This window comes from Muntiacus reevesi, chromosome 17 (genome assembly GCF_963930625.1).
Source record: "Muntiacus reevesi chromosome 17, mMunRee1.1, whole genome shotgun sequence".
NCBI classification, from domain to species: Eukaryota; Metazoa; Chordata; class Mammalia; order Artiodactyla; family Cervidae; genus Muntiacus; species Muntiacus reevesi.
Window position 1 is genome coordinate 59,335,467 of NC_089265.1, and position 18,988 is coordinate 59,354,454.

General features: G+C 45.3%; 1 protein-coding gene across 2 annotated transcripts in view; it reads right to left on the minus strand.

Annotated features, from left to right (window-relative positions):
* The window catches only part of GABBR2 (gamma-aminobutyric acid type B receptor subunit 2), a 353,521-nt gene that overhangs the window by 191,656 nt on the left and 142,877 nt on the right, over nucleotides 1–18,988 (minus strand). For both annotated transcript variants that reach the window (XM_065908009.1, XM_065908010.1), the window contains exon 3: nucleotides 11,933–12,103. In XM_065908009.1, coding sequence (XP_065764081.1) covers nucleotides 11,933–12,103 — 171 coding nt within the window. The remainder of the gene's footprint in view (nucleotides 1–11,932; nucleotides 12,104–18,988) is intronic.

Below are 18,988 nucleotides of genomic sequence, written 5' to 3' on the forward strand. Positions count from 1 at the left end.
CACTAAGTCATGTCTGAGTCTTCTGTGACCCTAGGGACTGTAGCCCACCAGGGTCCTCTGTCCTTGGGATTTCCCAGGCAGGAAAAGTGGAGTGGGTTGCCATTTCCTCCTCCAGTGGATCTTCCGAACCCAGGAATTGAACCCACGTCTTCTGCACTGGCAGACAGTTTTTTTTTTTTTTTAACCACTGAGTCACCAGGGAAGCCCGATTCTCTTTAGTAACTTTCAAATATACAAAACATTATTGTTAACTACAGCTACCATCCTGTATATTACATCCTCAGAACTCATTTATCTTATAATTGGAAGTTTATACCTTTTGTCACTTTCACCTATTTCCCCTACCTCACATCTCCATGGTTCCATTTATGTGAAAAATCTATTACAGGCAAATCCATAAATACAGACCAGTATTCTGGCTTCCCTGATGGTTCACTCGGTAAAGAGTGCCTGCAGTGAGGGAGACCTGGGTTCAATCCCATGGTCAGGAAGATTCCTTGGAGAAGGAAATAGCGAAATAGCAACCCACTCCAGTATTCTTGCCTGAAGAATCCCATGGAGAGGAGCCTGGTGGGCTACGGTCCATGAAGTCACAAAGAGTCGGACACGACTGAGTGACTGACATTTTCACTTTCACTTTTCATGGACACAGAAAGTAGATCTGTGGTCGTCAGGGGCTGGAGGCGGGGAGCTACTGCTACAGTAAGTGAGTTCCTGCTAATGGAAATAAAATTTCTTTTTGAAGGGAGGAAAATGTCCTGTGTGCATACCAAAACTATTTACTGGTATAATATAGAATGGTTAAAATGGTGGATTTTATCTTACATGAAATATCCTCACTAATGTCTTGTGAGGGGCAGAGACCCCCCAACTCTCCTCCCCCTAAAAACTGCTCCACCTTCCCCTCACTCATTCTGTTCCAGCCATAACGGCCTCCATGACGTGGTTCCAGCACCGTCAGATTCACTCCCGTGTCGGGACCTTTGCACACGCTGTGCTCTCAGTCTGGAAACCAGTTCTCCCAGACACCCTATGACTTGCCCCTTACTGCCTGCATGCATTTACTCAAATGCCACCTCATCTTTGAAGCTGTCCTTGACCTCACCCCACCTCCCATGGCATATTCTATTCCTCTTACCCTAGATCAGTTTTCTACCTAATATTTACCATTATCTGATATACCACATGTCTATTTGCTTAACTGTTTTTTTAAAAGTCATGTGTCTCCCCAACTAGAATGCAAGCTCCTTGAGGGCAGGGATATAGCTTCATCCACAGATGTGTCCACAGTGCCTAAAACAGTGCTCAATGTGCGCTAGGTACTCAATAAACAGGTGTTAAATGGATGACACATTACAGGATGAACACAAGGGAACTTACGCCTGTAATCTGCACACTAATAGAGCAAAGAAAAAAGCCGAGCAAGTTTTCATACAGATTCTAAAAGGACATCGGATTTTTTTCAGCGCGCTTATCTTGGCTTAAACACTGAATAAATAAAATAGAGCCTCCCTTAAAATGATGAAGAATATCTGTTCTTCTAACAGACATCATACCTTACAAACAGCATTCTCACTGAAGTCAAGAACAAGACAAGAATATTCACTATTATCATCATTTTAAATGTAATACTAGAATATTTAGTGAATAAAGCAAAGATAGTAACAATAATAATAGCCATAATATATTGGGCACTCTTTTGAGCACTGTTCTAAGAACTAAGTGCTCTATATGCATTCATTTATTTTAATATCCACAATATCTGAGGTAATATGAGTACATTCCCATTATCAGGAACATGGAAAAGTTATATGATTTGCCCAAGGTCACAAAGTTGGTAAGTGGCTGAGTCAGAATTGGAATCCAGGAAGTTTCTCTGTTCTAACCATTATACACTACCTCCTCAACGAAAAATTATGAAGATAAAAATAGCGTAACCGTGGAAAACAGAAAGCAAATTTTCTCTTGCTCCAGATAGTATTGTTGTCTATCTAAAAAACTCATGAAAATTAAGAGAGGAAAAACTACCAGAAGTAATAAGAATTCGATATAGGCAGTCAAAGACGTAAAAACATGATCAACAGCTTTCCTATATTCTAGCAAGAACCATTTTTTAAAACGTCAAGAAAATTAGATCTCATTCCCAAAAGCAATAATAAATATAGAATACTTGAAAATAAACCTAACATAAAATGAAAAACATCTATATGAAGAAAATGACAAAGCGGTATTGAGGACCTAAAACACTTTGAACGGAGAGATGGTTATTCATGAATAGATGGACTCAGTACTATAAAGATGACAAATGTCTCCTAAATTAATTCTGGATTTGCTGAAATTCAAATAAACATACCAACGGCACTTTAAGAATCTTACAAAAACTAATGGGTAAAAATAGAGACAACTGTGAAAAAGAAGGCAAGACTGCACATAAAAGTATATCAAAGAAAGAATATTCAAAACACTGGGATGCCAATTCCAGAATAGTTAGATCAAGGGAACAAAACTTTAAAAATGCATAACTGTCTAAAGGTGCACTGTTTAATAGGTGGCCATTAGCCACATGTGGTTCCTCTGCATTTGAAATGGCTATGATATGGACATGTTCAAATGATAATGTTTGGGGTCCACAGCATTAAATAAAGTGCATTATTAGAATTAATTTTTCTGATTTCTTTTTTCTTTTTAAAATGTGGCTACTAGAAAATTTTATTTTCTTGGGCTCCAAAATCATTGTGGACAGTGACTGAAGCCATGAAATTAAGACACATGCTTCCCGGAAGGAAAACTATGACAAACCAAGACAGCATATTAAAAAGCAGACACATTATTTTGCCAAAAAAGCCCTGTATAGTCAAAGCTATGGTTCTTCCAGTAATCATGTAAGAATGTGAGAGTTGGTCCTTAGAGAAGGCTGAGCACCAAAGAAATGATGCTTTTAAATTGTGGTGCTGGAGAAGACTCTCGAGAGTCCCTTGGACTGCAAGGAGATCCAACCAGTCAAACCTACAGTAAGTCAACCCTGAGAATCCACTCGAAGGACCGATGCTGAAGCTGAAGCTCCAACACTTCAGCCACCCAATGTGAAGAGCTGACTCACTGGAAAAGATCCTGATGCTGGGAAAGACCGAAGGCAAAAGGAGAAGGGGGCGACAGAGGATGAGATGGTTGGATATTAATAGCATTACCGGCTCAATGGACTATCTCAATGGCTATCTCCTGGACATTAGGAGATAGTGAAGAACAAAGGAGCCTGGCATGCTGTAGGCCATGGGGTTGCAAAAAGTCGGACACGACTCACACACGAACAACAACTAGAAAATTTAAAATCACATACGTGGCTTATATTTTATTTATATTATATAGAACTGGAAATTAAATGCAAAAAGCAGTATGTTATTTTCTAAAGATAATATTTAGCATAGGCATTTTAAATGGGTCAGGAAAAGATAGCTTCATTAAATGCTGGAGAATTACTGAATGACTATGGGGGCAGAAAAAAGAAAGGTTTGATCTCAGGCCACATGCTGAAATTCTGGGCCAATTAGAAGCAAAGAAGAAAATGAAGGTGAATTTATGGAAATTTGGGGGGTGGGAAGAATAAGACAAACTAAACTTAAAAGTGAGGAAAAACAGTCTTCTTAAACTTGACTATATTAAATATTAAAATTTTTAATATTATCAAATAAAAAAACAAAATTGAATGCCACTTGAAACACGAGGGGATACTTGTAACAACTGTGACAAAGAGTTGACATCCTTACTTTATAAAGAACACTTATAAATCAGTAAGAAAGACTCCAACAGGAGTATGTGCCAATAACATTAACAGCCAGTTTACAAAAGGAGAAACAGAAATGAGAACGATTCCTAGTAAAAAAGGAATTCAGTCTCAGTAGTAATCAAAGAAATGCAAATTAAAACAGCCATTGCCAAGGATCAAAAAAGAATAATATACAGTATTGGCAATGAGTGCTCTCATATACTGCTCTGAAACTAAATTGGTGTGATCTTTCTAGAGGACAATTTGGCAACACGTACAAAAGGTTGTAAAATGTGCACACGTTATTTCTAGGAACTTATCCTTGAAAAGTAATCAGAGATGTTCACACAAAAATACAAGCATGGATTTACTGCACTGCTGTTTGTAATCAGGAAAAATTGGCAAGTATCTATCCCCACATTTAGTAATGGGAGCTTCCTTGAGTATTTATGGTATATCCATAGGGTAGAATTCTTTTTCACCAGCTATTAGGAAAAAAAAAATCAGCAACAGAGAACACTTCCTGTACCATCCCAGATTCCTCAAAATGTCAAAGACTTTTTAAAAATCTCTAAACGTTCTGGAAAATGATCAAGAAGACCACCGATGGATAGACTATTTGCAGAACTATATTGGGAGACGGGAAGGGAACAGATCACAGGATAAAGAAGGCTGGAGAAGAGCAAACCCAAACATCAGGCTGTGGCAAAGGCGGGGACATCTCACGGGGTCGCCCGGCCCAGAGCTGCCAGGCCATCACGAGTCACGGTGGTGGGGAACATCTGCTGGCTGGGGAAAATGTTCGCACTGGGCTCCAAGGTTACGGAAGGCGCTGCTATAGTCAGAGCATGCATTTGTTAAGGCAAGTTCACTCATGTGTAGGGAAAAAATGGTACAGACATATGCCTAGAGATGTTAACACCGACCTTTCGGTGGGTAGTTACGGCCGATTTTTACTTTTCCTTTTTTTTGTTCTGTGTTTTCCAAGTTTTCTGCATTGAGTCCATATCAATATCATGGTTAGAAAACATCATATGAGCATTTTAAAACAAGCAAAAACTAATGAACAGAACTTGAGGTTTTTATGTAAGAAAGTGACACAGTCTTATTATTTTTCTTTTGAATCCCTGCAATAACCTTCTGGCTGGCTTCCCAGGCTCTAGTCTGCTCGTCCCAATCAGCCCTCAAGATTGCTAGCCATCTCTCACCCCTGATCTGAAACCGCCCACGGCTCCCTGCTCCCGCTGCTGGCAGGTGGAGTCCAAGCGTGGCGGCGTCACCATCACGTGCGGCTTCACCAGCCTCTCGCCGGCCCATTCTTCCCTTCCTGCCCTACCTACCTTCCATTTCCCGAAGGTTCCCTACACCTTCCAACCCCACTCCTTCGCTCACATACCCTGGCACGACCAAAGCCAGGCAGCGGGGCCCTGGGGGTGGGGAACCACAGCCAGAATTACCAGAAGAGCTCTGGGGACCCACACGAGACAAGAAGCAGCGCCTTGTTAGCCAAGCTCAGCCAAGGCTGCGACAGGCTCCCCTGGGACACTTGGCAGGAGCAGATGCGGATGGACGGCCCTGGGATTTGGGATCTGGGAAGGTCCTAAGACGTGAATGCAGAATCTCATGGCGGAAATCCCAGGGGGCTGTGAGGAGCCCTGCTTGAGACCTGGATTGCTTGTTCTGGATACCTACGGCCTTGCTCCTGAGGTGGGTGTTGGGTGGGATGGATGGGAGACACGGGCCCAGGCCCATGCCCCCGTCTCTCCACAAGGAGAGGCAAAAACCTGGGTTCACACCTACACCTGCCCCTGCGTGGTGAAGCCTTGCCAAAGTGACTTCACCCTCCTGAGTCTGTTCTACCAAACGGAGACGGACCATGCTGGGTGATGAAACGTTATCACCTGCACGTGGTAGGTACCCCGCAAATGGCAGGAGATGATGTCATAACCATTAAATACATTCTCCTACCCAGGTTCCGGGGCAGCGGCTGCTCCATGGGGCTGCAGCCATGCTCCGGGAGCCTGGCCCAGGGACTGTGCAGGGTCCCCGGGAAGCACCCCTGTTCAGGGCTGTGAGGTGGACGGCCAGGACTCGTCCTCCCTCCCCCTCCGGAGACCTCCAGGAACTCCTCTGGGCCCTCACTCACTCGTGTGTTCCAGGGTCCACGCTGCCTGGGTGGAGATACAGTTGTCTAATATCGCAGCCCTGGTGAGCAGTGAGGGTCGCACTCACCCTGGCCCCCCAGGCAAGCACCCCATCTTCCCTGAGCAGGGTCCAGGGCAGCTCCTTTCTCTAAGTGTTGGGGTGTGTGAGGTGGGAGGGTGCTTGGCTTTGAAGACCTGCAGGGGAGTGTCAGGAGGAAGCATCTGCCGTCTCCTCCCCGGTCTGAAGAGGAGAAGAGAGGGTGTGAGCCATCCTTCCAAGGGTGGAGCTCTAAGCCCAAACAAGGCATTCCCCTCAGAGGCCTGCCTTCTAGGCTCAGCCTCTGCAGCCACCTCTGGACAGGAAAATATCCTAAAAGCATGAGCAAGGTCTTCAAATAGAAGTTGGCGCATAGAGTAGAACCATCAGGGTCAGAATCTGATCTGTCAGGAGTCCCCTCCGGCCTCCTGATAAGAGAAGATCTGCAGGTCTGTGGGTGACCCTGCAACCTAGAGGAACGCCAAGGACAAAGACCAGGGCTGGCTCTGGCCCTCCTTTCTGAGAAAGTGGGCCTCGAAGCACAGGGGCCTCAGCTGAAAGCTTTCCATTCCTCTAACACCGGGATTCTCCAACCCCAGCGTGCTGAGCCCCACCCCCAAGGGTCTGATTCAGGGGCCTGGGGTGGGGAGCTCAGATTTGCCGGGAACCAGTTCCCATTGCCAGTGCTGCTGGTCAAGGGCCACACCGCAAGAACTGCTTTAGGGGATGGGATGACCTGATCCGGGTACAAGCGGATGCTGAAGTGATGACAACTCAGAATGAACATCCCAGAGAGCCAAAAACACAGCTCAGACACAAACTACAGTGAGCTCCTTCCCAATGCCCAACCCTGACACCACCCCGAAGAACCAGCGAGCAGGTCCCAGGTCCCTGCTGCTTCCAGGGGCTGGCCCAGAACCTTCCACCGAGATCTCTAGCAGAATCCCCCACCAACAAACCATGCCACATCCAAACAAGACTCAGCTAACAGGTGTCAGAATGACCTGAGCTGCGCTCTGTGGGAACGTGACTTCCCAACTTTGCGGGTGCCCCCCTCTCCCCGACGGCCCCTGTGACTGACAACAGGGGCTGACACGTCCCTGCAGCCCCTCACCCCCACCTACGGACCCCAAAAAAAGAAACCACTGCCTTGGCCTCTAAGAATCTGGCCTAGGAGACAGAGATTGATCTACTGAAATCCTTACTGAACACATGTGCGCCAGGCAGCACGCAGGGCTAGGGGACAGAAGGGCTCTCGTCCACAGGGTCCCCCCACCCTCCGCTGTGGGCATGTCCTCCAAGCCGTATCAGTGGCAACTTTAGAGAAGGTGACCGAGGCGACCAGACTTCGGTTGGGGCAGACGGTGACCTGGCAAGCAAGGAAGGGCTCCAAAGGCCACGGAGGGCTGAAAGGGCAGGTGCTTTGAAGAGGAAGCTCTGCAGACGGCGCCCTTTTGGTCTTGGACAGATCAAGGCTTCGGTGGGTCCCAGCTCCTGAGGGAGCCTCTGTTACGGAAAGCTCAGCCCCAGCAGCACCCAGATCGCTAAGGACTAGCGACTGGGCAAGGCGTCTTCGAGCCCGCCTGCAGGGAGCAAGGAGACAGGAGTGGTGCTGGGGCGGGCACTAAAACCCACCGTATGTCTGGGCTGCTGAACGGCGGCCAGCCATGGGTTAAGGAACCAGATTCTAGATGACAATAAAAATAACTGCCACCCCTTGCACGGTGCTTATTATGAGTCAGGCATTCCTCTTAGCACTTCAACTTTTGGAACACATGCAATCCTCACATGCATCCTAAGAGTTAGTTATCGTTATTATCCCCATTTTTAAGAGGAAGAAACTCACTAATTCTCATGGTCACACCCCTGGGAGTGGCAGGATCAGGGGCAATGACCCTGAACCTTCATCACAAATTCCTTGAGCTAGGAGAGCTCTCAGAGGTCAATCGACCCAACCCCCTTATCTTACAGAGGGGAAACTGAGGCCAAGAGAGACTGAGAGGTCTGTTCAACGGTACTAAGCTGGTTAGTTTAGCATCCTGGGATCAGGAATCCAAACTTAGTGAAGATGGTTTGGTAGACCACAGAACCAGGAGCTGGGAAAATAGGCTCAAATAAGCCTCTGGCTATCTGCTGGTCCTCAGCCGCCCCCGCTCACTACCTTCCTCTCCACCGCATCCCTGCCTTATCCTATGCCTTCAGAGCACACACAGACACACTCAGCACTTGCCCCTGATCCTAGTGACCTCTGCCTCCACTCAGCTTTAGCTATTCACTCGTCACCAGGGCTTGGCCCCACCAATCCCTACATCCCTCCCCAGCTCTGCCACAGCTTACCATTCTTCTAGCTCCTTCATCCCTACACTCTCAAGCTTTTCAGAGACCTCCAGAGCTACACTTTCTTCAAGCCCACAGGCCACCGCCTGTCCACTGCTCCCCACCCCGGGTCCCATGGACCACTCTCTCAGCAGCAGTCTCTTTATCACCACTTTTACCTTTTCTTCCACCTGGTGATTCTGATGAGCAACCAGAGTTGAGAACTCAAAGGAGGAGGCCTGACACTTACTGACCTTGAAGCCAGGTCCACTCCTCCCTGGCCTTCCATGCCGCAGGCTCTGTACCTTCACAGATGTTGGCCCATCGGAGGCCATATCCGTATTTTTTGAGTGAATGGATATGCATTCCTAGGGCTTGTCCCAAGTACCAGGGGAGGCGAGAATGGCCATTTAATGAACTCCAACTATGCAGAAGTTTTTCATTTATGTTTTTTCATCTAACGCTCTCATCTCCCAGTGCCTGTGAGGTGGGGGTAAATATCTCTACTTTATACAAGGGAACTGGATCTCACTGAGGTGTAGTGGATTGCCGGGGCCACTAAGCTCTTGCTTGGCAGATCTGGGCGTAGAGGTCTTCTGGCACCAAGTCCTTCCTTCTCTCCTCTGACATGAGTCTCTGACCCAGAGAGGGTAGAGCTGAAGCAAGCGCCATCTTTCCGGCCACTGGTTCCCCATGGACCCCTGACTGTCCTGGCAGCAGCTTTAGATCTGGTACACCCGAGCCAACAAGGTGAAGTGAACTGCCTGGGGTCCACAGCCACTGCTTGGCAAAGTGGGGCTCAGAGATCGGCTTATCTGATCCAAGGCCGAAGCAGCCCCGGGTCACTGCACACTAGCTTTGAATCTCATGGCCGGGGGCTCCAAGGAGCAGCTGGTTCCAAGGTGGGATAGCCCTCAGCCCTCTACCCCTTTCAGTAGGTTAAGGTTTTAATTAAGGCTTCCCCCCCATTCCCCTCTATCTTCAGGACTGCTTTCATTTGACATTCCTTCCAGAATTCCGGAACAGAAGTGCTTGATGCTGCTGATCGACCAGTTTCATAAAAGGAATCCAGTTTCCTCTGCACTCACGAAAAGCTGTTAGCCCCTGGCGAGTTTCCAGGGCCTGCACTCCAGTGATGCAGCCAGACATCGGGAGAGGGATGCCAAAGCCCTTGGGCACAGAGAGGAGTCAGCTGGGCTGAGAGATTAAAATCGAGAGGGGTCCTTGCCAGCAATACCACCAAGCAACATCCTGTCCTTAGAAAAGAGGCTTCCCACTGAGATGTCCCGAAACCTGGCTGAAGGCTCTAACACAGCCGTGCGGGGCCAGACAGGTGGCACCAAACTGGCATCTCCCGACCCCCGTGAGGTCAGAGAAAGGAGAAAACACTGACCACAGTCCGTCAGGCTTCCAGCCTCAGCTGGGCTCTTTACCAGCAAGTGTCCCGGGGCAAGAAGGCCCCTGACCTCTGTGAGCCTCAGTTTCCTCATCCGTAAAATGGGAACCATAACCTCTCCCTAAAGGGCAGCTAGCTGTTTGCAAATCTACAAAGCTTGGGGCTGATCACGTATCCTCTTTAAACCAAAGATTGGGGTTTTTCAAGCCTCTCTACACAAAGGTAGTTCTCATGTGACTTCAGGTAGTCAGTTAGGGATGGAAAGAAGGAGTCAATGGGCTGTCTGGATCTGGAGTCTAGATTCTGGGATTCAGTCCTGACTTCTCTGTCAACAATCTTTCATGACTTCAGAGGTGCTTGGAAGCCCTGAGCTCTGTTCGTTCCTCTCTCTGGGCCTTAGTCTCCCCTTCTGTACAATGAGGAGGTTGGGGGAGATGTCTCTAAGAGCCCTTCAGGCTGTGTCAGCCACAAACTCCATTGCAAAAAAGCAGGTCCCTCCAAGTCTCTGCAGAATCTCACGTGGATGGGGCCACAGGACTGGCCCTGCCCACCCTCACCATGAATCTGCTTCACACTCATTCCAGAACTTTCGTGGCTGCCGTATAAAGGGCAGGCTTCCAGTAACAGTCTCTTCAGGGTCTGGCAGTGAGTCGCTCCCACTGGAGGTCAAGTTCTCTCTGCACTTCTGCCTGGTGACTGGGAAACAGAGGTGGGAAGCGGAGGGCCATTCTTGTCAGGGAAAAGCTGGCCTGGTTTGGATGACTGCAGACCACTTCTGCTTTTCAAGCACCTCTGAAAATGTCCCTCTCGGCGCATAAACTGTATAGCTTGCAAAACTCTTTGAAATTCATGACTCATCTGATTTTGGCAGGAGGTCTGCACGATGGGCTTGGGAAGGGTTATTGTCCCCATTTTATAGGGGCAGAAACTGCAGCTCAGAGAAGTGAGGTGACTTCGCCAAGGTCTCACAGCTAACGCATGGAGTGGCCTCTCCTTCCCAGGGAAGGATGGGGCAGAGCCTCGGAAAGGTAAGTGGAAACCAGGTCTGGGGGTCCCTGGCTCTGCTCTGCTCCACCTCCCCCACCTCATCCCCCCACTGGCAGAAGGGGTGAGTCCTCCTCAGCTCCTCTCACAGACGTCTGCCTACACACCCACCTCACACATTTCCCTGAGGATCTGCTCACAGTGGTTTCTCTTTTTTTCTCTTGGGCTCCTAAGCAAACCGGGACTGAATCATCTTGTGGGGAAGCTCCAAGGACCAAGAGCACACTAGGAGAAGACAGGAAAGTAGGGACTCTAAAGAGATGAGGAAGAAAAAAAAAAAAGAAACCATTCTGCACTTCGCTGAATGGAGAAAGCTTTTTAAGATTTGCTAATATCCGCTGTTTGTAAAAATGTGTGGAAATTTTCAAAGCGGTTAGAGGAACTAGAAATTAGAACAGGTTTTTCTGGAGGTCAGTTTGTCTGAACGTTTTAAATGTCCCAGTAATTCTACTTCTAGAAATCTATTGTGAAGATGCACGCCTAGGTGGAAAGGTGCTGGCTGTGATATCAAAATGCTGTAAACATTCAGTAATTTACCATCTATTCACCCGACAAGAACATCGTAGCCCATTAATAAGAACGAAGTCAATCAAGATCTCGAAGACCTGTTGCAAAGTGAAAAATGCAAAATATCTACCTAGTATGAGGACATTAGGTTTAAAAGTACTGAAAAAGGTCTGGGCAGATGAACAATACACAGAAAGCCGGCCTTGACTTGGAAGAGAAAGTGGATTTAGAGGAATTGGGTAAAGCAACCCTTTTCTTTCTTTCTTTTTCTTTTAACTATATGTAATTTAACTTTTCTTTTCCTTGCAACAACAACAGCAAGCCTCAGAACACCAAGTATTGATGTATATTTGTAAATCATGCAAACAAACAAAAACTAAAAAAAAAACCCACCCAGTCCACAGTGACTTTGGAATCGTCATTCCAAGCCGGCTTCTCCCCAAATTCTCCCCACAGGAGAAACACTCTTGGTGGCGCCTCATGATTTTAGATCATCACTAGGTTCGGCAGCAAGAACAACACATCCACAGGGGTGGTGAGGGAATAAGCCACATGGTTTAGCCAAAAGGCACAGTGGAAGGGAGGGTTCCACTCCTGAGCGAGCTGGGGGCCCCACGCAGGCCGAACGCCTCGGCAGCTCCAGGGCCCGGGACGGCGCCCACCCTGACGGAGCGGCCTCGCCCCCGGCCCGGGGCTGGTGGGGGGCGCCTCCCCGCAGCCCGTACCTCTGAGAAGCGCTGCACATCCTGGGTCAGCGTGCCCACCCGCCTCCACTGGTAATGCTTCAGCAGCTTCAGGATGGCTGGGTTCACTGCGTTGTCCGATGGGACCGTCCGGAAGAAGTAAGGGTACTTCTTCTTATCTGCTAGCACAGGCGTGGTGGCAGCGAAGGAGAGCTGGAAAACACAAGAGACAGCATTTTACTGGGGGCACCTCACAGCTGTGGGCCAGGATCTTTCCTAAGGGAACAGCGGTCTTTAGCTCTCACTTCAGGTACAAACACGCCGGCAAAATACTTTTAACCTTCTTACTGCAAAAGTAACACGTTACAACTGAAGAGGCTTTTAAAAATGCAAAATAAGGAGAGAGAACCTTCGTTAATGTTGTCGTCTGCCTCCTTCAGATCCTTTCTCTGTGCATGGCGATGAACTAAAAAAAGATTGAGATCATTCTATATACACATTTGAACTGTTTCTTTATTCCCTCATTAAACACTGTCTTAAAAGCATTTAACCATCCTGTTAAAACTTCTTGCAAACATTTTAGCATGTAAACTTTTTAATAGTTCCATAACATTCTAGCGTCTGAACATACTGCAATTTACTAAATTGTGTTTAGTTTGGGGACATTTAGACTGTTTCTAACTTGTCATTATTATCATATTATTCTACAAGCACCCTTGTGCTTAGCATTTTCCCCCTGTATTTCAGGTTTTTTCCATAGGATAGTCTGGGATGTGAAATTTCCCAGAGAAAGAATGTGAGCTTTTAAAGACATGGGATGATTTGAGAGAATAGCACTGAAACATGTACGTTAACATTTGTAAAATATACAACCAGTGCAAGTTCGATACATGACGCAGGCCACCCAAAGCCCGTGCTCTGGGACAGCCCGAGGGATACGGTAGGGAGGGAAGGGGGAGGGGGCTTCAGGGTGCGGGGACACATGTACACCTGTGGCTGATTCAAGTCGGTGTACACAAAAACCAGCGCAATATTGTAAAGTAATTATCCTTCAATTAAAATAAAGAAACTAATTAAAAAAATAAAGACGTCACACTTATTTCCAAAAAGGACTGCATCAATCTGCACACCCACTAGCCAGGTATAACTACAGAGGATCAATCTTACCACATGCTTGTTAACAGACAGAAATAAAACATCTTTCTATCTAATTTATTAATGATTTACCACTGGAAAACTGGAATCATATTGCATTTATTGGTTGTACATTATGTTGAACCTTTTTCTATGTGGCTGATTACTAGTCATAGGTCCTATTTTAGGAATTGCTTTTTCATGTCGCTTGTTTATTTTTTGAGTGGTATTCTAATGCTTTTCTTATCAAATTTAATGAAGACTGTTACACGTACAGCATTCAACCTCAAGCTATTACAGGTGCTGCAGACACCCCAGCTTCTTTGCTTTTACATTTCATGTGTGTGTATTCTAATTTGCAGTCAGTAGTCAAATCTGTCCATCTTTCCCTTTATTAGTTTTTCTTTTTCTTTTAAGTGCCTATGAGTTGCTAAATTAGATTTTAATTATCTGTCCTACAGGGCCCAGCATAAATGCCACCTCTTCTATAACATTTCTTCTGATCTCTGCTTTCTCTTCCCCTCAGCCTCATCTGCAGAAGGTGGTTATCAAATTTTTTGATCTTTGCAGTGTGATGGTGGAAAAATGGCGCCTGCTTGTAGTTCTGATTTGCATTTACCCTATTAAGAGTGAGGTTGAGGATCTCTCTGATGTTGAAGAACAATCTGCAGTATCTTTCTGGAAAGGATTCACATCATTTGTTTGCTTTCCAGTTGGACTTTGAGTCTTTCCCTTACTGGTGAGCAGAAGTGAGGAGACTCGCCCTTTGTGATGTAAGTCGCTAATTCACCCTCAGTCTGTACCTTTGCTTTTGATGTTTCTCACGATGCCCTTTGCCATACAGAGGTGTTTCTGTGCGTGTGTGTGGATGAATTTATTAATTTTCTTCCTTTCTGTTTTCAGGCTTCATGTCATATTTAGAAAAACCTTCCCCAGCCTGAGTGTAAAAGAACCCCTCCATGGTGCCTTCCAGTCTGTCTGTCATCCTCACGTCTGTTCTCCAGGGTGTCTCCTGGTGAGGGAGGAGGAAGATTCTGCACCCGCATGTGACGAGCGCTGACCCAGCTGACGGTTAGGCTTAACATGATCCTGTGGCCCTGACAGATTATTATTTTGTTTCTCATGTGTCTAGCAAGTATTTTGGAGAAGGCAATGGCACCCCACTCCAGTATTCTTGCCTGGAAAATCCCATGGATGGAGGAGCATGGTAGGCTGCAGTCCATGGCGTCGCTAAGAGTTGGATACGACTGAGCGACTTCACTTTCACTTTTCACTTTCATGCATTGGAGAAGGAAACGGCAACCCACTCCAGTGTTCTTGCCTGGAGAATCCCAGGGACGGGGGAGCCTGGCGGGCTGCCGTCTATGCGATCACACAGAGTTGGACACGACTGAAGAGCCTTAGCAGCAGCAGCAGCAAGTATTTAATAAACTCCTGTATAGTTTTTGTTGTTGATGAGAACTGGTAGCTCCAGAATTTTGTGACCCCTGCCATGGTTATGTCTGTGCATCGCTTGTTAACGCTACTTGGTTTAGGCTAACCTTCTTCAGTGTGCTTCATTTACCAAACTTCGTGCTCAGAATGCCTAAGTATCGTTTTATTTTTGGCCATGCTGCACAACTGCCAGGATCTTAGTTCCCTGACCAGGGTTGAACTCATGCCCTCAGCAGTGAAAGTGGGGAGTCCTAACCACTGGACCACCAGGGAATTCCCAATACTATTTTTAAAAAGTAGTATTTCCTTCTTTCTTTTGCTTCGTTTAAATCTTTGATCCAGAGAGGGCAAGGCTGAAGCAAGATCTCCCTTTGCTGCTACCAGCTTTCTCCCCCAACGTTTGCTACTCCGGCAGCTCGAGATTCAGTATAGCTCAGAGTCCAGCTTCAGCATCTTGGGAAGAAACATCCTGGCACCCCCAGCCCCCAGCTGAAGTTGCTTTGCTGCTCTTCCTGTGACCTGAGGAAGTACTCCTTCCCCCCCAAGACTCCAGCAGAGCAGGGCAGTGGCAATCTTGACCCTTCGGTGACCTGGCTCGGGCAGTAGGTCGCCACTACCTAGGGTCCCCGGATATCCTCGGTTCACTTGGCAACCTCAACAGATCCCATTTGTTGGAGCTGAACATACAACAACCCATCAGCTGTCACCAGAGCTAGAGAGCACCTATAGAAACCAATTTCTAAGATCCCCGCAGAGACAGGGCATCATCCCAAGTTTGGTAGAGGTCAAGGATAGATCAACTGTTAAAAAAACTGGTGGGTAGAGTAAGCCCCAACAGGGAGTACCCAGAGAGAGGAAATCCCAGTTGGACACAATGAGGACACTCATATCCAGAGCGGTCCAGCACGGGAAGGCCTGCTGACGGAAGTAGTGAGATCCCCGTGTCTGGAGGCGTGCAAACGGAGGCTAGCCCGTGGCCCAGACAGAGCACCGAGGGGCCTCAAAGTGTCTGAGAGCTCTGGAAAAGCTCTATGAAAACACCTGTGGGCATGCACATGCATTCAGACACACATGTTTTTCTGAAAAGGGGATCCACGGCTGCCATCAGGTTTATAACAAGGATCTTACAACAAAACAAAGTGAGCACACCTGCCTGAAGGTGATACTTAGGTCCCATAGTGATGTAAGAAAACAGAAGCTCTCTACAGTCTGCTCAGACCCAGTATCTGTGACTCTTCTCTCAAGATTAAAACAACATTTCCAGTTTCCTACGGTCAGTGTAAGAAGGAGCTATTAAAAAGTCAGGGAGACACTATTTCAGGACCTGGGATGGTATATGTGCAATTGCATCCCCAAAAATGCTTATCTAATACAATTTGGAAAATATTGGTTTTCTGATGTGATTTCTGAATCACACTCTGGTTGATACTTTGCTGCTATTGTCCCATTAGTTCCAGGTCCACAATTAATTGTTGCTTGAACAACCTCATATGTTTGCCCTGTAGGTAATTACAGTGGTTACTGTTCAGTGAATAAATGGCCCATTGTGTTTAGAATGGGCTTGGAGTACAATATATGCCCTGGGTCTAAATCATGTTGGGTGCAAAATATTAACTGGCACTGACATTTTCTGCACCATTTGAGATAATGCACACTTTGATTAGATTGCTTTGCATCACTGTTCTTCTGGCTTTAGCCTCCTAAAACTTTCTTCTACCGGCAAAGGCTGCAGGCGCCGGGAAGCACTGCTGGACTTGAGAACCGAAGGAACCTGCGAAGTCATCTAGCTCTGGGGTTCTCGCTCTACTCTGGCTACACACTGGAGTCACATGAGGAGACTGTTTAAAATATTGATGACTTCGTCCCACTACAGACCAAGTGAATCAGAATCTCTGGGCATAGAGCCCAGGTATCAGTATTATTTGAAAACTTCCCAAGGTGATTATGGAGCCCAGAGAAGGTTGAGAATCACTGATATAGCTCAACAGCCTTAGTTTTGAATAGGTAGACTAAGGCCCTGAAATGGAAAGACATCGAGATACCCACCAAAGTGAGTAAGAGGTAGAAATAGAATTCGAACCCAGGGCTAAAGCACTGTAACCTCTGTGCCCTTTCTTCCTCTGACGGCCGTCCTCTGCGGCCTGTGGGCCAGGCTTTCCCCCTCCAGAACAGTCGCCCAGTATTTGTGACACGTGGCCTGTCAGCATCAGGAACCCCATTCAAAGATCCAATCTCTTGCGTCATTTCACATAGCCAAGTCCGTTTCTAGACTATGATTGAGGTTTCAAGATAATCCCTACCAAGGATTATTTCAGAGAGTACTTTTAAATTTATTTTACAGTTTTGTTATCATTTCTAGTTTTATTGTATTGTTTTGAGAATTTGGTGTATACGGTGCCTGCTTTTGGAATTTATTGAGTTTTTTTTGGGGGGGTGGCTTATTATACAATCAATTTTTGTGAAAGTTCCATGGTAGCCAGAAAAACAGATGCAGTCTCTAGTTGTAAGCTATAAAATTCTTTATCAAACTTTTGATGCATAAGAGGTATAACCCAACTAACCAATTACATTACTAACCCGTGCTTTGTATTTTTGTCTACTTGACAAAGACCGAGAGGTGTGCTGAGCTTTTTTCTATTGTCTCTGACAATTTCTCCATGTTACTCAAATCTTTTGCTTTTTACATTTTGATTTTATGTTGTTTTGAAGAAAAGTGCTCATTACATCGTTATTTTTCAGCAATGTATATATACCCTTCCCTAGTGCAAACTGCAGGTACTTACCAGAGAATCACTGAATGATTTGAGAATTAAAATATTTATCAAGATAAAATAACCCTGTTTGTCATTTATTGCTGTTTGTTTCATATAATATCTTGCTCAATATTAATACTGAATTAATATCTTGATATTAATGTTGAAACCCTTTATTTTTTGCTTGCATTTAGCTGTCATAGCTCTGATTCTCCTTTTATTTGTATTCCATTAAGATTGTTTTTAAGAATATTTCTTGAAATGAGGACATGAATGGATTTTAAAATACATGCTTATTGCTGCAATAAATACTTGACATTGCATTCATCATCTTGCTGGCAGTCGTTTTTTTAAAAAAAAGTTTCCTTTTGTTCCCTTTGGTATTCAGACTTCTCCATTCTTCTCCATTCTGGATATATTAATCTTGCTTTTTGTCTTGACCTGTTAGACTATCTTTTCATATTCTGAAGAAAGGTGAGGGGTTGAAAATTTGTTGAGGATGACCCTATATTGCTCTGATGCACAGTAGATATGGATTTATATCTGTGTGGATCTATCTATATCTATGTATATTTTTTATCTGGATATAAAATTCTTGGGCTACCATTTTTCTGCTTTGAAACTACAAAGTGGTGCAGAGGAGAAATCCGAGGAGACTGTTATTCATTTACAGGTAACTGATTTTCTCTGTTTGGATACCTGAAGAGTTTTTTCCTTTATTCTTAGAATTAAAAAAAATTTGCTTAAATAGATGTGGATGTGGCACTCTTGATTTTATCTGGAACACAGGGAAGCCTTCAATCTATATGCTCAAGTCTTTTAACTAAAAAACATATATATGTGTGTGTGTATGTACATACACATATATATACATAAGCATAAATACATTATATAAATGTGGCGTTTATATATAATATATAATGCTATATATTCATTATATTTATATTACATTAATATTCACATGTATTCTTGCCTCTCCACTAGACTCCTTGATTATCTACATATTGTCTTTCATTCCCCAAATCCATATCTGTCGTAGTTTTTCTATGATTTAACATCTTGGTCCTTCTCCTCTACATTCTGAAAGACCATCTCATTTTATCTCTTTTAGAGGGTACCTGAAAATTCAGTTTCACTAATTTCTGGTATAAGGGCCATATCATCCACAGTCCCAGCAACAGAACACCATGGTTCTCATTTCTTCACATACTAACCAACATTTCGTATTACCTGACTTTCTACCTTTTTGCTTATCTTTCAGGGATAAGGTAGCTCTTTATTAATAATAATTGCTTCTGCAGCCCCCTGAACATAATGTGGTTGAGAAGCTTTACAGATACGCCATTCAAGTTCTTTATTCAGTGGGCTTGCTTTTCACATCACTCTTAGTGTTACTGTCCTTGCCAGATTTTTTATTGCTATTGACTTCTTCCATTTTCTAGTAATTCTGTAATGATCAGAACCCTTTTTGCTCCATCCTATCTGATGTTTCATGGAGAGCATGTCTTTTCTGCATATGATTGAAGCTGCCGGAAGTCCAAAGTTTTTTTCTTTATCCTACAATAGCTCATCTTCAGAGCTGAATTCTTCCTCTGCCATATGACCCAGCAATCCCATTCCTGGGCATACACACCGAGGAAACCAGATCTGAAAGAGACACGTACACCCCAATGTTCATCGCAGCACTGTTTATAATAGCCAGGTCATGGAAGCAACCTAGATGCCCATGAGCAGATGAATGGATAAGGAAGCTGTGGTACATATACACCATGGAATA